At 39.7% G+C, this 24243-nt stretch overlaps 1 protein-coding gene across 3 annotated transcripts in view; it reads left to right on the forward strand.

The window, feature by feature from the left end:
- TIAM2 (TIAM Rac1 associated GEF 2) overlaps positions 1–24243 on the forward strand; it is an 88600-nt gene that overhangs the window by 60999 nt on the left and 3358 nt on the right. For all 3 annotated transcript variants that reach the window (XM_042016668.1, XM_042016669.1, XM_042016670.1), the window contains 9 exons: positions 14184–14363; positions 15856–15924; positions 16302–16427; positions 17584–17692; positions 18334–18513; positions 19874–19992; positions 21158–21266; positions 22879–22937; positions 23772–23877. In XM_042016668.1, coding sequence (XP_041872602.1) covers positions 14184–14363; positions 15856–15924; positions 16302–16427; positions 17584–17692; positions 18334–18513; positions 19874–19992; positions 21158–21266; positions 22879–22937; positions 23772–23877 — 1057 coding nt within the window. The remainder of the gene's footprint in view (positions 1–14183; positions 14364–15855; positions 15925–16301; positions 16428–17583; positions 17693–18333; positions 18514–19873; positions 19993–21157; positions 21267–22878; positions 22938–23771; positions 23878–24243) is intronic.

Below are 24243 nucleotides of genomic sequence, written 5' to 3' on the forward strand. Positions count from 1 at the left end.
CAGAGTGGTTTTATGGTAGCATCTTCAAAAATTAACATTGCAGGTGCAGAAATGGAAGCTGCCGTGTGAGAAACTTTGAATGTTAACAAAAATTTGCTTTCTAAAGAGTGGTCAACTGCTTTCAGTTTTGTAATGCTTTTGAAATGGTGCTGTATTTCTTTCAAACAATGAAGTAAAATTGATCCTGGGAGTAAGTTGAATACAGAAACTTGGAGAAATTGCCTTTGCTGTTGCCTCTTGAAATAAGTCACTTTACTCTCAGCACTGGTTATTGACCATACATGAATGTCTGTATATGAGGACAAATCTATCCCCATCACTTCTTCATAAAAAAGAAATAAAAAATTCTGTACACTGCAGAGGCAGAAAACAAACTTTTTTTTCCCTTGGGAATACCATTCTTATTGCAATGACCAGAAGTTACAGTTAAAAATCTTTGAACACCTTTCCCTAGCTTGAGCTTATTTAGATTATCTCAACTAATTCATCTTCCCCTCCTGTTTCATGACCATGTTCACTTTCCCTTTATCTGATAAGGAAATGAGAATTCATGGCAAGTCTGATCAGCAGAGTTCATGGCACCTTTAGCAAACATAAATCTGCATCTCCTGCAGGATGGAGCATTTTCATCAAATGCTTTCAGTTTTTCATGGGGATGAGGTCCAGGTCAATATGATGGCACAACTTGAAATGCCCATTTTTAGATATAGCGGACAAAAAGAGGGTGGAAAAAATGTGTCCTTGTGTGTTTCAGAAGTCTGATTTTTGAATGCTTGAGTTTCCTATGTAATATCAAATCATCCTTCCAGTGTTTTTGAAGCTTGTGTGTTCTGTTTATTGTGATGCCGATTGTTGACATTCTTCCACTTGCCAGGGCAGTGAGAAGTACATTTCCATGAAGCTGGCATGTCTGGGACCGTGGTGAGAAATCTGGTTTTTGGTCTCCCTGCACACAGTGCTGCTTTTCGTGCTCAAGGAGCCAACATATACATATGCCTGACTTGGGCAACTGTTCAGGGTTTTTTTTGTAGCTCCAGTCTAAAGTACATGTGCAATTGAGCAGCTCATTTCCATATCTGATGATGCCCAGGAGGTGTGAATGCAGTCAAAAGCAAACCCATCTTCCAAGTTCTACATCATGCAGCTATCTTAGGAGGCTTCCCAAAACAGATGCAAAATATATGTGTTGGGATGTCAAAAAGGAAATCCCTGTTACCTATTAGTTGATTTCACACAGCTATTTCTATAATGAAAATCAGTGAGTATTGTAAAGAGTTCGCTGCATTTTGTGGTTTTGGCCTCTTGTATATACAGTATAGCCCCCACTGGAGGGGTGGTTTTCATAAGTTGCAGAAATTAGTATTTTGTCTTCAAAATCTCTAAAGCTGATTTCAAAACCGCTTCACCAGTAGTAGGACCACAGCCATCAACCTCTCATGCAGAATAATTTAAGGGTAAAAATCCTGAGGTACAATATACTTTGAGGTCTAGGTTCAAACCTGGATGAGAGAAAATCATCTCTTTGCTGGTCTGCCTGAATGCTCAGCTGTTAAAGAAAAAAAAAAACCATGGTTTGATTTTTGGGGAGAGGAAGGGGGCAACTGTGGTAGTTGCCATGGAATGGCAGGGGTGGAAAGTAGTTAGTAATAATTAGTCACACAATTTCAGTCCAGTCCCAACAGAAAATTCACGCAACTGTTCAATGTGTGGAAGATTTGAATGGTATTTTATCTTCCAGAAGAATGCAAGTGGATGCTAGGAATGATGTATTCCTATGATTTATTACCATTGTACACTGTGATCTGTAGCAGATGTACTGTGGAGTAGTTCAGGGCACTGTTGTTCAAAACACACCCAACTGCATTCTACTGCTGCTGTCAGTAAATGTAATCCTATTTATTATATGGATCATATGTATTATATATAATATATATGTGGTAGTTCACTGATTTATTTTGATCTGGTGATGACACTCATCACTCTCAGAGATGAGTATGAGATCACCAGACTGACTATGTGTCTACAAGCAGTGTATATGAAATAATTTTGTTAAGCAGACTGTAAAAATCAAAAATCTTGGAAAGGGAATATTAGTAGTAGCCAAGTAAACACCAATTGTTGAGCTCTATTGAAAGAAAGCCAAGCAGCAATGACCAGAAGCTCAACAGAGCCCCAAACCCATTTCTTGCATGGAGGCAATTCCAGCTGAATGTCGTGATGGCTTCTCATTAGCTCTGTTTTGCATTGCCTGGGCATTTCCCATTTGCTCAGCATGTCATTAATTGCAGGAGAGCTGCCTGCCTGAAGGTTTACTCAGCATCCATAGGACATTAATGATTTTTCCTTTATTTTAATCATGAAAACGTCTCTTTAGCAGTTGATGAGATCTAAAAGCTTGGGGAGTAGTCTGCAATTAACATCTTTTTTTTTTCCTTCGTAGGAGGGGGATTAACAACATGGTAGTCTCAAAATCATGTATAACCTCTGCAATCCAAGTGTCATTTTCTTCCAGATGTGACATGCATTTAGGGAATCGCAGAGCTAACATGGGAAAATAGCATGTTTCTCAGCAGTGGTTTCCTTGATTCATTTGTGCCTGGAGGGGACAGTTCTGCATTGAAAGCATGACAAGCCTGTGGGGAGTTCTGCTAATTATTGTGCTTCCCTTGCAGATAGCCCTGCCTATAGTGACCCCTACCAGAGTTGGTGGCTCTGTAGAGAGGCTGCCGGACCCCTGCTGTCTTCTTGTGCCTTTTGAGAAGGATATCAGTGAAACTGTAGCCTGTTAGAAGTTCATAAGAATTTTGCTAATTAATCTAGGTTTCAGTATATTAATCGATTGCTCAGAGAAGTCACCAGAACTGGTAGACTATAGGTTACAGAAGACTTGCTGTAAACCTACCAGTGAGTGTTACTGCCCTGTACTGGATTTCATTTTGTTGCACTGACCCTGCAGTTCTGCATCCCCTAGGGATGGCCCAAAATTCAAATGTAAGAGTCGTGAGTCTTGGCTAACACAGCAAAGGAGCTTCAAAACCACAAAGCTGAAAGCATGGAAAGTGCTGTATCTAATGTGAGCCTGTAACCAGGTCAAGCTGTAGATGGAGACCTGCTTGCCTGGTTACTGCTAGGGAGGCACAAGAATGGTAGGAAAGAAGACCAAAGAGCCTCCACAGTATGTGCAGTTCTTGCATGCAGAGGTGTGACCTTGTGGTGCTTTGTTTTGTGCTGTTACATTGACTCTCTACAGCTTGGGGGGAAGGGGTATTTGTTGTCTTTCCTCCAAATGAAGGAAATGTCCTCTCAAAAGTACTGAGACGGCTTTTGGTGTAAAACATGCAGATGGTTTTGATCAGGAAAAGAAATTGTGTTGTGTTGATGCTTGCAAATGAAGGAAGCCAGTGGGAGATGACTTATAACGCAGCTTTTCTTTGTAGTCATCTGGGAAAAATCCATAAGGCTTACCTGCAGATGGAAAGGGAAACAAACATATGACAACAGCTCTGAACCACTGCAACAGGATCTGGTTAGCAGTGTCTCTGGAGACGCCCGTGACTTCATTGATGAAGGGCAGGAAGCTGCCTGGGAGCCCACCACCCCGGGCCTCCAAAAGCAACTCCTGTCACCTGCAGTGCAGGATATGACAGCAGCATTTCACTTTGCAGTGAAAGGCAGAGATATCTAATCATGCTTCTGACAGACCTAGGGAACTGGGTAACATCTATGCCAGCTGCAGAATATTTGGTGGTTTGTTCCTTCTTTTTAAAAATCAAGATACTATTCAGTTACAGTGCTGACAGTAACATATGTGTTTTTTTCTTGAGATGCAAAAGCATCTAAGGCCAATTTTAGTGCATGCCAAGGTATGTGATGTGCCCAGCAGTCACCTATAGCACACCAAGTCACTTTAAAGTCGCAAAGTTTCAGTATAGGATTTCAGACAAATACTGCATCCTGGGTACCATCATAACTTCAACGAGGCTTTGATTCCTATTTTGCTCTGTCAGGAACATCTAATGGCAAAGGTAGACCTGAAATTCCAAAACTGAAAAACGTCTGCTCCCTGCAGCAAATTCTGCAAAAAAAAAAGATAACAAAAAGGTACATGGAAAAATGGAAGAGGCAGAAGAATTTTAGAAAAAAAAAAAAAAAGGGGTTAGTTGAGTCAGATGCACAGGGAGGTTCCACCAAATTTTCAAGTTTTGTTACCTGTTGTCTCTTGTTCACATTCTGTGAACAGACATAGACTTCCTCTCGCATGGTGATTATTTCCTTCTGAGACAGCAGAATCCTGCTGCAGTGCCTAAACAAAGCCTTGCCAAAACCAGGGGAGAGGTTGGTGTAGAGTTCAGAGAATCTATATTTGTCTTTACAGGGGAGTTACTGTGTCTTTTAAGATTTGGAATGAGAAATGCTGACTACTAACAAGAACAGATACGAGTTGCCTTCTCTGCCTCCAAAGGTGGCACACTGCAAAACTACATTGTGAAACATGAATGCAACTGCAAAGATAATGTCTCAGTGGTTGCCATAGTTTCTAATTCAGTACTTGAGAAAAGTTTTTGCATTCAGCACAAAACAATTCGAGTGAGAATGTTACAAACAATATTTAAGATGTTTGAAATTAAAAATAAAACAATAATTCATTTTAAACATTTGGAATGCTAATTCTTTGTATCACTGGAATTAAAGCAAGTGTCTTCACTGTGGTCAATTATGCTTTGAAAATACATTTTGACGGCATTTAAAAACCATGTTATTAGTATAATAAGCATGACAAGAAAATACGCATAAAAATCATCCACCCACAGTTATAAAAAGTAAAAAACAGGCTCCATCTAGATCAGTGTAGAGATCTGGAGCTGAGCTGTTTTAATCCTGAGCTTATAATGCTTAGAGACCACTAACACCGTAGAGCTCCTGTTACTGCAGGGTGTGTAAGTACATGCTCTGTGTGTGTGTGTATATATATATATGTATGTGTGTGTGTGTGTCTACATATGTATGTTGTGTCTATGAATTATGCTTCTGTGCTAACAGTGGTCCAGACTGATGTTACAAAGTGCTCAGGATTGTCCTGGAGGCAAGCCACTGTTTCCTTTCATTCAAAGTGTACACCGATGGAGCAAAATTAGCCTTTTACCTTCATGCATTAAGGGCAAAAGCAGGATGGGAAATGAACTGGATGCAGATAAGCACACCTACACATATCAGGACAATAGAGGGAAGCCTGTATTTTAAAGGATGTCACTGTTATGGTAACTATCAAGCCTGGTGCCACTGAAATGGAAAGATGAAAACCAGATGTTGGTAAAGGGAATGTGCGTTATTCCAAGTACACAGGAACAAACAACAGGGCTATGTCATTTTTCCAGTGATCTTAAAAATATTTCACAGTGATGGATTATTTCACTTGTTTTTGAAAAGTGCTTGAGTGCTGCTTGTGTGCTTCTAGAGAAAAAGAAAGGCTAAATGAAAAGCATTCATTCATTTGCTTTGCTTTAGTTTGTGTTGTTCCCTTTTTTGATTTGTCCAAGTCCCTCAATAGGAGTTGGAAAAATTACTGAAACATAATTGTCTTTTTTCTAATGAATACACATTAAAAAAAAGCTGTTAATTGGTAACATCTTTTATCTGGCATATGGCTAGCTAATAATGCAGGCTTAATTAGCAAATCTGGGGAAGAATAACTTCCTAATATGGAATTAAAAAGGCCTGTCATTGTTTTTCATCAAGATTGACGATATTGCTTGGACCTGAAATTTAGCAACCTTTTTTTTTTTTTTCTTGGTCCCAGTGGATGAGCTGTGTTTTAACAAGTATCTCTTAGAAAAAAAGAGCTTGAAAGTGCCACGACTAATGCAGATAGGAAACAAAGAAACAGTACATCTCCAGAAAGTATAGTTATACTCTTAATACACGTGGATCTGGTGACCTGGCCTGTGTTATTTTTAAAATGCCATATACAGCACTGTAAGCTTCTAATTTCCACAAACTATTTAATTTTGTTTCTTATCTTCAGACTTGCTCTGTGGATCCCTAGGATCTATGGACTACTGCAGAGGCAACACTAATGGTGGATAAGAACAGTAGCCTTGTACATGCCGCACAGTAGTTTATGAATTTGGATTTTTAAACCAGATTGTACATCCACTGAAAAATGAAATGTTAGAGAGCAGGCAGTACCTCTCTTGCTCCTTCAAGGCTATTTCCTCAATTTTCTGTTATATGGTCTTCTCACCCAGTGAACCTGATATCTCTCTCCAAGAGAAAGAAAGGGCACGGTCCATCCGCTAAGCAAGAGGTTCCTGCTGCCATGTTGTGTTCTGCATGTCTTATCAGCAGCATGTTGTTTCAGGGCTCCAGCATCATTTTTCCTCTGATAGGCAGCCTCTCAGTGACTGAGCTGTACAGTTTGGCAAATGCTGAGCTGTCAAGTTGTGCTAATGACTTGGAAAGAGATGGATGTAAGTTTAATTGCAGTAATTAAAGGAGAAAGCTGTGTTATTCCCTTGCTTGTATGAAGGTGAATATCCTTGAAACCTCAGAAGCAGTGCACACGTAACCAAAAATATGGATACCCAGGCTTGGTGTATCATTTGGGTTCAAGAGAAGAGTTTGCCAAGGGCAGTGTTGAATGAAGCCTTACAGCTCAACTGCATTGCACTGTAGGAGTGCTGTGATAGGGCAACATGGGAGTTGCAGTGTTTTATTATGCCACTGGTGTAGTTCTCCTTTTATTAATGAATTGCTTGTCAGTCTTTTATCTCTTCAGTTCAGTGTTTTCATGTCCTATAATGTTTTATTTAAAGCTGCATTGTTCTTAGGGTAATCTATCTGTAGATCCAATTGGTTTTGTGTAAATATGTCAACATCAGAACTCTTACTTTCAAGCCTGAATTTATTACTGAGCTCATCTTAAATTTCTTTTTATTGATGTAATTATGGCTAAAAAGTTCAAACAAAGGACAAGCATAATTATATAAAGAAATCATCCAGAGAGCTGCCTGTTTGTTTTTCATTTTATCATTGTAAGAGCATTTGTATGCCACAACATTTAGCAGTGTATACCCTTGACAGAATATCAGTCCTATTGATAAATCATGCTGACCTTCAGGGCAGTCAGCACCCTCTAGATATTTTTAGGTATTTGGCTAACTTTCTCAAAGCACCTGATGTTTTGTTTATGCAGTAAATTTCACAGGCAGGGAGGCAGGTGTATTTCTGGGGAGATCAAACCCATCTTCCCTTGTCATAACTGCACTTCGTCCTGCACTCACTACATCAAGCTATTTATAAAAAATCTCATCTAGCATCTTCTTCCTTCATTTGTAGCAATAAAGGGAGGCATGGCAGGTCTGTCTGTACTCTCATACTCTGCTTAGCCTTGTTGCTTTGGGATGTTGTTAGTGTCTCCAATTTTGTTAATCGGCACAAACAAGAAACTTGTGCAGCAAGGGAAGAGGGAAGGTGTGTTCGTGGGGGATCACAACATCCGTGGCTTCCTTCCTTTTCCTTTGGCAAAGTTTGTATTCATAAGCCACAATGCCCGCCTTCAGGAGGAGTAAAACCAGAGCGAAGAGTTTAGCGCTGGCTCGCAAAACCCAGCAGCAGGCAGCAGCAGCTTACGGCTCCTTGCACAGGATGCTCTCTGTGGTGAGTTCTGCACCGGCGTGGGGGTGCTGCTTAATTAGGCTGAGGTGATGAGGCTGCAGGAGCATCCAAGCTGCCTGTGCCTGATAAATAATGACTGTCCCAGCATTAGGAATCAAATTATGGATTCTGGCAATGTGTAGTTGCTGGGTGAGTTTGTACCAGTACTCTGCATGGGAAAAGCTTTTGGGTTTCTGAAGTTTGGGGGAGGGAAGGATGGGTTGGTCACCTGCACTGTTTGCTGCCGGGCTCAAGCAAATTGTTATTTCTTGCATCTCTCAGAGAAAGGACTAAGTAAGATCCATATTTTGACAAGAAGTAAGGTTTTAAAAAGATTCCTCATGTGAATTTTGAAATAACTGCAGCATGAATATTTTAACTGTTTCTCTGTTTTTTCACAATTAAGTTAGTATTGTGGAAATAGGGAGGGGAAATATGATCTACAATCCAGGTATTGCTGGTAAAATGTAAGAAGGCTGTATATATGTATTACATGGGTGGCAGAAAAATACATGAGCCTCCTGCATTAAAATTGACAACATCAGGATAAGGACCTGGGTTAGGAAGAACTGACAGTGTTTTTACAAAATCAGGGTTTGGGAAAATTTTTATTGTGCGCTTTGATGTTACCTCATGAGACTCTCCTTTATTGTGACCTGGGCTGTCGTGGTTCCTGTTTTTGTTTTCCTGATGCTCTCATCTTTACATTTTGTATAGTCAGGATTTAGTGTCCTGCGATGGAAATCACTTCTGTTTTGCTTTTGACTTTGGTATGAGTTGGATCAGATGACTTTGGAGACTGATTCTAGAGAAACTGAGCACAGCATCTATGAACTCAGTGTTTGCTGCTTGTCCTGGGGACCTGTCAGTGCAGGCTCTTGGGCCCAGAACCCTGATGCATGACTTGGTTTATAACAAGAGTTTCAGTCAAGTGCCTCAGTCACCACCAGTGGTTCTTCTGTATTCAAGGAGAAAGATGGGCATCTGTCCGTGTGGCAGGTGAGAAGGAAGGTTTGCCACCATGCAAATATCAATAGCTCAGGCACCACATCAGGGGTTGCATCTTGGCTGTTTTACACAGCTGTATGTTCAGCCTTCTTTCAAGCCTTACCCTGTGCTCTCTGGAAAGAATTACTGGGTCAGCAGCTCTTCCCTCTTCTTATAGTATTTGTGATAATTCTAAATGAGGTTGGTGACATCTGACTGTGTTAACAGGCTGATTTCCTAACCTTAATCTCTCCAAAATTGGGAAATTCTAACTCAAAGACAAATGTTCATTGTTAATTCCTTACCTTTTGTATAATCTGGTAGTGTCTAGCAGGGCTCCTTCTCATACCTTGGTGAAGAGGGTTTGCTTCTCCCTCCTTAAAACATAACTCTAACTATGTTTTGCTTATTGCTATGAAGGATCTGAGCAGACACTGAAAAAATGCCCTTCTTTCAGCAAAGTTTTAAATATTTTAATTAAAAGACAGTCAAGAGACACAGTGAAACAAAACAGACTCCTAAGATTTCATTGTCAGTTTGGAAAAATTTCATATTCTGAGTGGCCTTGAAGTTGAGAAAAGAAGGAGAAGGAGCAGAAGATAAATAATGACTGAGGCTACTGCTTTGGTTTAGTTTCTGTTGCCGAAAGCTGAGCAGCACTTTTGCCCAGACACCTGTGGTGAAAATCCTACAGTGTATTTTTCAGTAAAGCTCTGCTGGCATTTTTCAGTTTTAATGAACAAATTGGAGGAACGAGGTACTGTATTGGTGTGTAACATAAAGCAACTTTTTTCTGTGGTCTTCAAGGAAGCTAAGGCCTGCAACTTTCTAGCCTTTTATGTTACTTGGTTGCAAGTACTTCCCAGTTTGAGGAGATGCCAAAGATGCCCATAGAGTGATTCGTCCACAAAAAAATGGCAACACCAGGGCTACCTTTGTTGTGGAGCAAAACCCTTTCTAACACAAAAGGGATGGTCATCTCCAAGAGCTTTCCTTTTACACAGAGAGAGCGATGTAAAGGTGTCTCAGGCTAGTTGTTCATTTCCCAAAATTCCATGTAATTTTATTTCTTCTGCTATGTAATTGTATTTCTTCTGCTGACTGGTGCATTCAGTTGTCCTGGAAATACATACATCAGACAGAGCTGACGTGTTAGCTGTTCATTTTTGGAGGGCACAAGTCTAATCTATTTCTGCAGGATGTTTCTGAGCATGTTTCCTCTTAGGGTAGGGAGTTCAAAGGATTGGTGATCCAGCCCATAGATGTTGTCTGTGTCCTGCACAAGGATGCTGAATCCTGAGAACTCTTCAAAGGACATGCCTGGCTTTCACATCACCAAGGAGTCTTTCTTAAGCTTGTTAAGCTTGAGTTTTCTAAGTCTACTCAGAATATTCCTTTCCATCACTGTTTCAAACAAACCCTGACAGGCTGGCGGAGTACATGATACTTATAAATGAGGGTAAAGTAAAGAGCAGCATGCAGAGACCCTGTAACACTAATTGACCTTGTGCAGCATTTATGCTCAATCACTATAATTCAGTAGAAAGTCACAGGATAACCATGAAATCGTTGTGCTAATTCTTAACCACTGCTGATTAATGTCTTCGGCTCTCTTGCTGATTAATTTTATGGGGTTTTGTTACTCTGGTGGGGATAGCACAGGCTTAAATGATGATATGCTTGTCCGCAAGGAGCAAAGAAAATCTGTAAGGCTTTCTTGTAAGAGTATCTTTTTTGCTCACTTTAGGGGAATAATCTGTAATATTTCTTATCCCAACTATTATTGAAAGTGGAATATGCTGCATCTCCATCTGACAAGCTGAGCACCACTGCAGTTGTTGGCTGCTGTGGGTCAAGGTGACATCTCTGTGGACTGGAACTTTCCCTTCAAAGATTACTTTGAGCAGTCCACAGTCACAGAGATTACTCCCTGCAAAAGGATGTGGAACCTTAAGTCTGAGTCTCAAACATTCAGGGATGAAAGAAATGTTTCTCCAGGCTACACATCCTTCTGTTTTCTAAGAGACCAAGAGAGTATTGGGCAGGAGGTTGCTTCCCCTGACTGTTAGATCTGTAGAATGGTTTATACAGCCTTGTTGGAAAATCCTGAATGTGGCTGATAAATCAGCATAGTGCTTCTTAGCTTCCTTCTCCCTGAAATGCAAGTATATGTGGGGGGTTTTTTTTCTATAAACTCCATTTGTCTTTCCCAGCTCTAGCACTTCTAATCTAAATTTTTGGGTATTTAGCCTTATCTGTCTGCTGTTCAGTGCCAAAGGTAAGCTGAAGCTGCTTGTAGTCCCCTGTACATGTTGCTGAAAGGGGCATACATAAGTTCAAGTGATGGATTTTGGAGGAATTTTGCTGCTTCCACTATAGTTTCTCCTCAGTTTTTATCTGTTCCCAGCTACCTTGCAGTCTTGTTCGTAGTCAGTTATCTGGACTTTTCTTTTTACTGCTTTAAATGTTTTTCTTCTGATAAGCTGCACACTGCAAGGTTGGCATAAATAAATTTTTTAACACTTACTACGTACAAACAGTCTTGGTCCTGTGCAAATAAAAGTAGCTCTGTGTGTGAAAAATTTATCAGTTTCATCTAAGAGTCATATCTGCCTGTATTAGCCATTGCAAATTCAAGGTTAATTCCCTCCTTAATTCAAGAGAGCGGTGGATGTGTGTAGTATCAAGAGGGGGTTCCTTTTGAGACTTCTTGGCTTAAGGGCACATAGTTTTGATCATCCTACCTAGTTTGACATCCAGAATGCCCAGCTGGCTTTGAAATGCCAGCCACAGGGCAATCCCAAATACAGGGCAGAGGCTGAGCCTCTCCTGCCCACACATGCAAAATATAAAAGAGGTGGTCCTAGGGGCTGTCATTAGAGACTTTCTAGAAAAGATCTGGTTTAAACAGTTTAAAATAGCAAGAAATTGTTTAGTGTCAGAGGCAGAAAGTAGCTTCCAGAACAGTAGGGAAAAAAGGTAGAGATCCTGACCTAGGTGGTAAGAGAGTTTTGGGAAGAAACATGGAGGAAGAATTGTTTTATGCTTCTCTACTTATTTGTTGCTATGAAGTTTCTCATTTATACTAGGCTCTTGGTCAAGAACCAGTGGTTCTACTGGCAAAATGGGTTCCTTCATCTTCTGTGGTCTATGCAATTTGTATGAGTGAATGTGAAATACATTTGTCCCGTGATCAAGTAGCGTTTCATGCTTGCTTTGACTCAAATGTAAATATCACAGTGGGTACAAAGAGTGAGGTCTGGATATTGCCTGGTCTGGAAGACTCCCGTAAAGGGAAGGACACAGAGCAGCAAGACTTAAGGGAAAGATGAGATCCTGTGAGCAGGGAGGTCAAGGACAATATTTTTAATGCCAAATTTGCAAACATATTCAGGAGCATATTAAAGTTTACAAAAATCACAGGCTGTACCTGTGTGGTAATTCTGTGCCTTGGGCTTAGGCCAGTTACGCAGAACAATTTCTGGCAGCAAAATTATATTGCTTAGGCAATCAGGAAGTATTTATGTTGAGCAGTATCATCTATTTCCATATGCTTTCCCATACAGTGATTCTTGGTGACAGATGCAGCACTGACCCCAAAACTCAAGGGGATGTAGAAACAGCATGTTCCCCAGTGTCTGCCTGCTCTATACGCAAAGGTGGTTGAGGGGGAATAAAGGACTCCTAACTCTTCCTTGTGCCTGATGATGATGCCTGTGACTTGCTTTCAATAGGCTGCCTTGCATGCTTGATCCCAGTGTCCTCGATCAGTCATCAGGCTCATGTAAATCAAGCTGCCCACGCACATCTTGAGCTGTAGGGAGTGTAAAATCTGAAACATTCTGATACAAATGCAAACCTTTCTGACACCAGAAACAAAGAAAACAAAACTGAAGTGCTTTGGCATTCAGTTGTTTAGAAGCTGCTTTAAAATAACCCCCACACACCCACCTCACTTCCTAAACGATTTGTTTGCAAACCACTAACTAATTTCAGTGTCATAGACTGACTATGATTTTTAAATGTATTCCATCAGTGTGGAGCTATAATTCTAACAAATACCATTCAATTTATATTGCATTTTGTTGGGTCTTAATAAGTGTTGAAAATACTAAATGTATCTAAATTTCATAGTCCTGAAAGCTGTCATTATACTGGATTATGAAGCTGGTTGCACATATCAGTGAATAAAGTAACTTCATTTTTTTTTTTCAGTGGTGGCATCATTCAAAACTGGGAGCTGGGAAGCTACAGAGTGATATGGACTACATGGCAAATATCTGACATTTAACATTTATTTTCGTCATATAGGTGTTTTATCACAGGAATGGCTGAGATTAAATATTCCTAGTCCATTTAGCCTCCACTTACTTAAGACTTTGTATTGCTCAGTTCATTTTAAGATTAACTTTTGCATTTGTTCATTTGATGGCCTAGGATGTTGGTGAACCAAGCTACACAGGTAATCAGTGGTGAATCAGGACACCCAAAAATGATCACTTGAAACAGCTTATGAATAAATTAGTACAAATTAAGACAGTTCTGAAATGCACTCATGTCCTGATATCATCACTGAAACAAGACTTACACATAAAATAAGGCAGCATTCATGTAGTCCTCATTTGAATGCACTTGCTAAATACAAGGTGATAAATGGCACAGCATATGCGACTGTCCAGTTTGTGCAGGTGTCTGAATGACAGAAGCACTGAAGAAGAATTGTTTCATGTAGTACAAAGATGTGGATACCAAATGCTGTTACATAGAATTGGGTAATGATAGTGATGTTTTAGCTTTCAGGGAAACAGCACGTAAGAAAGAGAACAGTGAAATAATTTTAAAATTAAGCTTTGAAGATCATTACCTGCAAAGTTGTTCTTGGATATTAGTGGTGCAATACTAATACAAGAGCAAATTATGTAACTATTTCATAGTGTCAGAAATATCTCCTTATCTTCCAACTTTGCCTTACAAGATTAACTGTTGTTGTTCTATCTTCAATTCCTACCTTGCTTGAAAATTTTCTGGTTTTTTTTCTTTTTTTTATTCTGTTTTAATCATTCTTCTAAAGAGTCTCAACTATTTAGGTACCATTTGCCTTTTATGAAAGCAAAAGATCCTGAGACATAGTTGTGTCCTTGGATACACCGTGGTCCACCAAAAATAAGAGAGGTGGAAAACGGTGTGATGCTAGTGTCGTGTGATGCTAGTGTGATGCTAGGTGAAAAATGGTGTGATGCTAGTATGTGATATATCCGAGTGCGCTCTCATCTTTTGCATTCCATGAGCATGTATCTGAAGACTGAATATAATTTGTGCTGGAAAATCACTAGCAAATTTTAAATTATTTTTACTGCTCTGATCTGGTTCTGCTATAAATTAAAGCTGCTCAAAGGTGTCAAGATACACATCTGAAAAAAATCAATGGCATGCTCTGGCCCCTGAATTTGGAACAGGAGCAATATTGGAGGAATTTAGAAATAATTGTATCACAACTTGTATTCCAAAACATCATCGCTTGCCTGTTTCTTCTCACTTACCAGAGTGCAGAACAGATCAGTGCGTTGTGCCGAAACTTCCAAGAAGTCCAAGCCAGCAATATGGACGGACAGAAGGACAACCAGGATCCACCTCCACGGCCACTGGCTCGCCACCTTTCTGATGCAGACAGACTGAGGAAAGTCATCCAAGAACTTATGGACACTGAGAAATCTTATGTCAAGGTAAAAAACAAAAGAAAAAGTGTGGCTCACTGCAGCCTTGTTTTTGAGGCTGACCATGACTTGTGGATAGTCCTAGCATATTCTGAGCTTATCTTTATATAACCAGTCTTCCATAAGGACCATAACCTCCAAAGTTTCCTTATCTAATTACTCCTGTTTTTTCTGGCAGACTTGCTCCTGTAGCTGAGGCTGTAGAATTTGATGTAGTAGCATTAGTTGTAGTCAATTTGTAGTCACATTGGAGAGTGGTCATTTGTGGGGAGAAGATACCTGCAAAAAAAAGGGTTTTCCAGAGGATGTCTCCCCCATTTTCAAGATGAAAATAAATCTTGTAGAAGAACAAAACAGTCTCCTAAAAATGAGAAAGAAAAGTTTAATCGTGGAAAACAGTGCACAAAATTGTTTTCAATCAGCAAAGCTAAAAGGCACAACTCCAGTTGTAGCATCACATGGAAGTTACTTCTCTTCTGACTGATAAGTCTGTAATTTGTTCAAGGTATCTCTCTTCTTTTTATAAACCCTAAAATCATGTGACTGGATGCCAGAAGAAACATGAAAACATTGATTTCATTTACCTCCAGCAAGAAGGCATCGGATCTCCTTTTCTGGATCTCAAAACTTGTATTTACAGATATCAGTACTTGCTGCAATAATGTTTGTGGAAGAGAAAACACTTTGTTCATCCACCAATGCACTAATACAGACATATGCTGGACCCTCATTTATGTCCACCTGATGTTTCTTTTAGAGGAATCGCTTGAACAAAGCCTGACCATGGAGGCCACAGATATATATATAGATATAGATATATATATATATATATATATATGTATTAAATTTTGCATCAGGAAAAATCCTGGCAGGTTGCACATACTTGTTATGGCATTCTTGGGGAGCTGCTTCTACACAGAACTTCTGATGTGTCTCTAGAGGTTGGAAAGCCTCATAGTGGGCCCCAGCCCGGCTGTCATGCTTTGGTGTGGGGTAGTAAGTCTTCAAAAGTGGCACCAATTCTCTGAAGAAGTGACTGAAAAAGCCCTTGGTCACACCTACCTGACAACATAACTGAACACTTCAATAACTTATACGGTTTTAAAATGCTACATGTTGTTCTGAATATTACTGCAGATGTTTAAATAAGTGGCTATTTATATCATTTATTTAACATATATGTTAAAAACATTTGATGCTGTTCATACGGATAGACTCATTAGAAAACCATCATCTGTAACATTTCTTCCTCATGCTAGGCTAAAACATATTTTTTTATTAAAAAGTTTTAAAGCCTTAAAGATGAAACAAAAACATTACCCTGAAATCAGTGTGTGTCCAATTTAGCAGTAATTTCAGTGTTAACATGGAGGTGATTTTGTTACTGAAAAGGAATTGTATCTTAAATTCATTCTCCAAACTTACCCCTCTCTCAGGATTACCACATAATGAATAGTTTCAAAATGTTGCATAAAAAGTGAACAAACATTCTTTCTTGCAGGACTTGAGCTGTCTCTTTGAGCTATACTTGGAGCCCCTTCAAAAAGAAACCTTCCTTACTCAGGATGAGGTGAGGGAATAGCTGAAAAATGTCCTTTTCATTCTTTTACGGATTAAGACCTTGGCACCTGGATTTTTCATTGCTTAGAGCATGACAGAAAAAGCAAACAAAAAAGATGTCAATAGGAATGACAGCAGTCAGTGCCTTTCTGTCTGGTGTATGCATCACTTCCTTTTCTTAAAGGGTAATTGTTCTTCTGAAATAACTGCTGACAAACCTTCACTTTCTGTATGAATTTTTTATAACACCTGTTTGAAGAGTATTGACACAGACATTACTGGCCTTTGCAGTCTCTCTGTGTGTTACATCTCCTTAGTCCACTGTTTTCAAAAGACCGCTTTTAGGTCCATGGAGTGCTCTACTTCACAGCCTGATGTTTTCCACAGATGGAGTCCTTGTTTGGCAGCCTGCCAGAAATGCTGGATTTCCAGAAAGTGTTTTTGGAGACCCTTGAAGATGGAATATCTTCTTCTTCAGATTTTAATACATTGGAAACACCATCTCAGTTCCGGGTAAATATTTCATCATTTCATACTTTGTAGTGTGCCTGCAAATATTTGTGAAAATATGGCTTTAAGAAGTTTCTGGCTCTTCAGAATTTCATAGGGTTGCTTTTATGTTTGAAGCTTTACTTTGGATTACAGACTTCTATTCAGCAATGAAAGATGAGTGCTATTTTTCATGGTCTTATCTTCCTCCTTCCCATGGCAGAAGTTGCGACATGGGAAAAGGCAGCATAGACTTGGAGTGCGCGATAAACTGGCTGTGTTCGTGAGGCAGAACTCCTTTGTAGAGACTTTATTGTCACTGTGCTGAATTCTGCCCTGCATGTGCTTCTCCCTGCTATGCCCAGCTAGCCCACTACAGACTGGGAGCTGGTTTTGTTAAATGCCACATGAGTTTCCCATGTTCTGAAGTGCAAGAAGAGGGCCTGCGAAGTGTAAATGGCTGTACACCACCCAGTACCTGTCCTGAGTGGAGGGAGTAAATTCCCTGATGATGGAGTCACTGGCTCAGGACTGAACACGACTGCTGGCAGGTCTCCTGAACACTTGCTGCATTTTGTGGAGCAAACATTGATTAAAAGAGGGGAAGAAGGCTGCTTTCCTCCTCCCTCATTACTCCTCTTTCTTATATTTGCTTTGGGAGGCATTTTTCTAAAAACCTCTCTCTTGTGATTCAGTCCCTCCCACATCTTCCCAACCTCCCCTTCATCCAAGAACATCAAGGTGTCCTGTAATTACCACCTGCCTGAAAAAAGGAAAACAGGTGGAAAGCAATCCTGTATTTGTTTTACTCTGTCCCTTCTGGCTTTGGCACTTTTATGCCTTGCTTCCTATGGCTCATGTATTTTTCCCAGCACAACATAGTTATATGTTTGCTGATTTTTGTTCCTGTGCTGCCTGAAATATACAGTAAAACAGAATACCTGCTCAGGAAGAAAGGAGAAAATTGCAGGCTATGGCTAAATAGGCTGACCTTTACACTCAGCAATATACAAAAATATCATCAAGTTGCTACCAATAGTATATTCATGTTGTATATATATAATATGAAATAGGTATAGAAAGATGGTAGATAATTCACCACTGAGTCTGCTTCTTGTGTGCCTGAATATTTATTTAGGATTCTAGTAGTGAATTAATTTTTTGATTGTGTTGATTTCAGAAACTGCTGTTTTCCCTCGGAGGCTCCTTTCTCTATTATGCTGACCACTTCAAACTCTACAGTGGCTTCTGTGCAAACCACATCAAAGTTCAGAAAGTTCTTGAGAGAGGTAATTTTTTGTCTTCATTATTGTAGTTCATTTGCATGAATTCAAACTGCAGTGAACTACTGTAACAAATCTTGTCAACTTGCATAGAATATTGGATAAAATCAAGGAATAAATATTGGTATAAAACAAGGACTAATCAGGTGTCTTTCAACAGGAAGATCTAAGATCAGAGGTTCTGCTGAAGTATGGTATAGACCTGAAGAATGAGATTCCTTTTGTAACCTCCAGGCAGTAGCCTGGAGAGCTATAGAAACACCTTCCACAAGTTTGTGCTGTCTGCAGGCCCAGACTCCAGAAAAGCAGCAACAAATGGTAGAATGAATCAGGAATAACAGCCTCTGCCATTCACTGCAATGCAGTGGAAAAATTAGAGGAATAATCTCACCTTCATAAAATTGCTTTCTCAGCCCTTTTGAATGTTATTTAATGCAGGAAATTATTATGAAAGGAATAGTGTATACTACTCTGTAAACCATCCATTGAAAAGGGTGAGAGTTTTGGTGCTGGGTTCAAGTTGCCATTCCATGTTTTCCAGTTATTGTAGCTTCTGTGACTTCCATGTTCAACTGAGTTTTCTTCGGTTTTTTTGTTTGTTTGTTTTTGTTTTTGTTTTTTTGTTTTTTTTTTTAATTTGCATCTAGCCAAAACAGATAGTGCCTTTAAGACCTTTCTGGATGCTCGAAATCCCACAAAGCAACATTCTTCTACACTGGAGTCGTATCTCATAAAGCCTGTTCAGAGAGTGCTGAAATATCCTCTGCTTTTAAAAGAGCTGGTGTCTCTGACAGACAATGAGAGTGAGGAGCATTATCATTTGACAGGTAACTTCCTTTCTTCTACAGGAATGAATATGAGTTAGGTTTAATTTCCTGCCCTTTCTGAAGATACAGGTAGGCATTCTGGTAGATAGCACAGAACTTGTAAAAACCTAGAGAGAATTCCCTCCCTCTCCTTAAAAAGAATATGTATTTTTTTTGTTCCTTCAGCTAGAAGTCTTGCTTGATATGTCCAAGTCCCTTTGAGAAGTAATTATGCCCAGGATTTGCCATGGCAAGTAGGACTGGGGTCTTTATCTTCATGCACAGGAACATGTCAGCTCATGGTGTTGCTTTTACCCACTTGAGAAACGCTGACCAAGGCTCCATCTTGTGGTTATTATTTAGTTCTTGAAATATGTCAAAGTTTAAGAGCACCACAGATGGAAATCTTTGTTGTTTGAGGTCTTTCTGTGATTTTTGCTTGTGTCAAAGAGATCTTTGTCAAATGTTTGCAGTCATCCCATGCAGAGAGACTTGTCTAACATGCATTAGAGTTGATTGCTTTTCTAGGGACTTCACCCTGGCAAATTCCAGTTCAGGTCTGTCAGCACCTTGTGGATGAAAATCAAGAGATATATTTTATGGATCGATTGTCGTTTTCATAGAATGGATGCAGGCAAACTACATTGTCAGTAAAAACTCATGAGGCTTTTACTCTTCAAAAGAAGCTTCTAATATTGTTCCCTTGCCCAGACAAGCCGGGGGGGGACTTATATGCAGGTCAGGATAGATGCCAAACTGCTAAAACGCTGCACCATTAAGAATTGATGAAACCCAGTATCCCTGTCCAATTCCACTTTGAATTAACACAAAAATCTAATGGAATCTAGTAACATTCTTGTTTGGAAAACAAAATTTAAACAAAATCTGGCCACCAGCATTTCATGTATACAGTCCATGAGGAATTTGTACAGCCTAACACTGTATTTCTTTGTCCATTCAGGGGTGAGACAAGAACAATTTGTTTCTCTTAAAGATCATTTGATAACTTATTCTAGGATGAGTCAAGATTACTCCAGAGGTCCTAGTGGCCCTGTATCTACAAGATGCCAGATTTAACCATGGTTACCATCATACTGCTATAAATATTGATGCACTTGGGGGCTTGTCACTGGAATGCTTATTGCAGCCTTTTCAGCCACTTAAGACACCACATGCTCATTTTTTCACTTACTCTGACCAGGAAGTATTTCTTCTTCTGTTGCTATGAGAAAGTACTGATACAGAACTAGAATTCAGTTCACCAGACCTTGGGAAGGCAACATCATTTTACGTGCCTCAAGGGGAATTCAGTTTAAGATTACCATATTTAGAGAATACAGATGAATTACATAGTTGTCTATGAAATTTTTAAACCTTACAGAAGCACTGAAGGCAATGGAAAAAGTAGCAAGTCACATCAATGAGATGCAGAAGATATATGAAGATTATGGCACTGTATTTGACCAACTGGTTGCAGATCAAAGTGGAACAGAGAAAGAGGTAAGAGAAGAAACAACATGTTGCATTGACTCTTGAAGCATTATCCAGCTTGCTGTTGGGGCTTCATCTCTTCCTGAGGTAATTTTGGGAACTTACTTGTGCTGGGCTTGCTCTATTCTCCTTTAATATTTTGACTTCTGTTTTGTATCTGCTTGTCAAGTTTCTTTCTGTCAGTGGGTTATGGTAAAATTTTCAGACAGCTGCCAGGGCCGCCTTCTGGATTGACAGGAATTGCGAGCAGGAGTAGACATAGTTCTCAGTAGGAAAAAAAACTCCTCTTGTCAAAATGTTGCAGAGATTATCCATGCCCCAAGGCATTCAGATTTTATGCTGTTGAGTTCTTGAGTTCTTAAATTCTTAACATATTTTTTCACCCGTATAAATGAAAATGGCAATTCCATGGATTTCACATTAAGGTCTGTTATTGTCATTCTCTACACTTCCAGTGCTGAGACATCCATGGGTATTTGTCAGAGCAAAACCCATTAGTTATACAGACTGTGTGCAGTCATCTCCCAGAACTGGGGCAGCAAGGCTTCAACTTCGCCGTTTGCATCAATTACTAAGCAGATCAAATCTGCGAAGCTGGGCATCAGATATGAGAGATGTCTTCTCAGTTGTTTCATTTCCTGCTAGTAAAAGTCAAATTGTCCCCGTTGACTACCTGTTTTCTCATAATTTATGGGGAAACAAAACTTGACAGCCTGTCATATTCTTCAGCATTATGTTGTGTCCTACAGAAGAAAGGAGTCTCGGAGTACAAGACCTCCATTAATTCTGCCATTGGCAGTGTCATTAATACTAATTACTCTATAGAAATTAAAGATCCTTACAGCTAACATATCAGGCAGTTCACAACTGGCTCTATGTAAGTGTAAGATTACCAGATCAGCTTAATATTCTTCTAAGTTATTAATAGTAAGAACTTATCCAGCTTCCATAACTTAGGGGCTACTACTTTGTGTAGTTGTAACCTGTTTTAAAAAAGGGGATTACTCACACTTTTCCTGCTGTAGTGAAGATCTCTTTCTATACATAAATACAGAAAACGTAGACCTTAAAGTTATTGATGTGTACTGATTGCTTTACATATCTGTAAAATGCAGCACTGATACATATATTTATACTGATTATTTATATTATCTACTGTTATAATTTAATACAGGTGACAGAGCTTTCAATGGGAGAACTTCTGATGCATTCTACAGTTACCTGGCTGAATCCTTTCCCATCACTGGGCAAAGCAAGGAAAGACCTTGAACTTACAGTGTTTGGTAAGTGCCTTCCTCAAAGACTCTGCACTTGCAAATCTGAAGACTGCCACATTACATCTTCTCACAGGATAAAAGCCCTAAACTCCCTTCCCTGTAGTCATGTGATATCTAGGGTGGACTTATATCTGAAAAAACACATAGGTGTATTTTCTAACATGAAAAAAGTTTCTATTTATTTGCTTGTTGGTACTGTTTGCTCTGTGAGCCACCCTCAGCTGCTGTCTTGCCTATATTTAAACTATAGAAATCAGTGATTTTCAAGGGGCAATATTAGAGTCTTTAGAACAATCTGTTAAATGAAGCTTTGAAAGGAGGCTTGTGGGAAAATCATGATTTTTTCTACTCTTGTGAATTCAGACTAACTTCTGCTTTACGGCTACTGCACTGAAATCCCCATCCAGATTATTTTAATCTGAGACCTGATGTGGAAATGAGAGCATACAAACAAGTGTCCATTTCTTAAAACAATTATTATTCTAATATTTCAGTGGATAAACACCTTCAGAAGAACTCCAGATTGATGACAGACAAGTTTCTCAGGGCACTCCTTCCCTGGGAAACATGGTTAGGAGAGGGGATGCTTCATACAGAAGAACAAACAGAAATTACCTACCAGGCTCCTTGGATGAGCTTCTCAGTGATCTGCATATGCTGGACACTTCCCAGCAGGACTTGTATGAATAAAAGGACTCTGGACCTGATTCTTAGCTTGGACTGGTCACCTGCCACTTGGGAAACTGATTATTGTCACTTTGAACTCTCTGCAGGCAGCTTAGCAAATGCATCCAGTATGTAGAACTGAAGTAAGGTGACAAGCTCTGGGGTTAATACTGTGCTTGCTGTGGCTGCATCCTGCATTCATGCTATTGTCCTTCTCTCCTCTGGAAGGAAACATGGATGCATGAGCAGGGATAGAGCTAATTCTGCCCTAGCAACCAATCTGGGATCTAGGATGGCTCTGAAGAGCCATCCCTTAGTTCACCTGCAACTTCAATGCCCCAGTGTTTCTGTTCCTCCTTTCAGATGAGAGTAATGCCCCTGAGCCCCTGTCTCCCTGGAGTCTGAAAGACTAGATAAAGTTAGTGAGACACTCCAGTTGGATTTTGTGGAAGCCAGAGAATTCTTGCAGAAGGAAAAGTAGGAATCGAGATGTCTGAGAACTTAAAGAAATGCTGAACTGCAGGAAGAACAAACTGTGTCCTTCACAGCACTCTCCGGCTGTAGGCCCCTTGGTCCACTTGAAAATGTCCACTGATTGCAGAAAGAAAATCTTTACATCTAACCTACATCTGCTGTATTTGTTTATGTGAAGACTTACAAGAGATAGGTGGTTGCTGGTAGTTTCAGAATAAATGTACAGAAAGGCTTCATCCTAAATGTCTGGAACAAAATCTGAAGGAAAAATACTGCCACTGCATGAATGTGCAGGATGAGAAACACAGTCGTCATCTTAATACAGGGAAAATGCTTTTCAATGTTTGCTTATCTCAGCCTTCACATTCCCATGACTATAATAATCAGCTTCTCCAAGATAGTATTTTCATTGAATATTATGATATTATGCCTATAATTAGCAGTTTTCCTTTTTCTTTTTTCTCCTTTCTCTTTTTAGTTTTTAAGAGGGCTGTAATACTGGTGTATAAGGAGAACTACAAATTGAAGAAGAAAATGGTAAGTCTGGTATCACTGGAGGTGGTGGGTGTTCAGCATATAACTGCAATGGGAGATGGACCATACCAGTGTTGAAGAGGGAGTGACTGACGTGAAACAGCACTTTCCCTTGCTAGGCTGGAATTCTGGCTATCCCTGCTAAAACAAGTGCTCAGTATCTGTGTAGCAATAAATATTTTTTTGTTATTTAATAAGCAGTAGCATCTTCTCTGTGAGCCCCATGTTAGTTTTACCAGGTGGAATATGAAACATTGCCATGCAGAAATCATTAATTCTTCCAGATTGCGTTTGTGATGGCCTACCTTACCACAGGGTGTAGGTGAAAGACCTTTGTTTTACCAGCCCTTGATCATCCTGGAAGGAAAGGAAAAGGGACATTATAGGCATAACCTTCTCTCAACCCACTTACAGACCTGAAATGTGGAAGTCAGGTAGCAAGTTGTATGTTCCAAGTACCAGAGTTGATGTACTGCACTGTGCTCATTGTAACAGATGGAGGGGCTCTAAAAGTAGCAGCAGCAGCTATACGATTAAGGTATTCTGCTGATCAACAGCCTGCATGTTCTTTCATAGGAAACTTCTTCCCTGGTAGTACTTATAGGCAAAGTATTATTTTTATCTGTTGAAATCGAATGGCTTTTAAAAGTTGAAGCTATTATGAATTCCAAAGGTTTTGTCTATCACTATTTCAACTACATATACAAGCACATTTTAAGGTAGTGAAGGAAAGTTTAATGAATTTAGTTTTTCTTTAGAGGCAGGTCTTTTAAGAGTAGTATGAGACACCACCACTTTTTCTACTTCTCAGAATTATCCTTTGTTTGCTTTTTACAGCCTACTAATGTTCGTGCTGCACATAATTATGGTGACTTGGATCCATTTAAATTTCGTTGGCTCATTCCTTTATCTGCTCTTCAAGTTCGACTGGGGAATACAGCAGGTAACTCTCTTGCAGTAAATACTTTAGGATTGAATGCTTTTCTGGGATTCTGTAATACTGCTTCTTCCAGATGTCTTTCTGGAGCCTCTGGAAACAGGCAGGTGTAGAGAAAATACTATCTATCTCTGCACTCAGGGGGTACAGGCTTGATACATTTACAGACTGTCTTCATTTGGTATGTTGACTTCTGTGCATCATTACATCTTAACATGATGTGAAGGAATGACGGAATGGAAATCCCCAATAAAAGGAAGGTGGTTTACCACAGCTGACATCCTGGTGACACCCTGATGCTGTGCGTGTGCTGATCCTCATGTTTTTTCAAACACAGGAGAGTTGACTGCAATTCATGGTAGTAGAGGGCTG

Source organism: Corvus kubaryi, unplaced genomic scaffold (assembly GCF_017639235.1).
Source record: "Corvus kubaryi isolate FWS band 111438036 unplaced genomic scaffold, C.kubaryi_AGA036_p1.0 split3-73, whole genome shotgun sequence".
NCBI classification, from domain to species: Eukaryota; Metazoa; Chordata; class Aves; order Passeriformes; family Corvidae; genus Corvus; species Corvus kubaryi.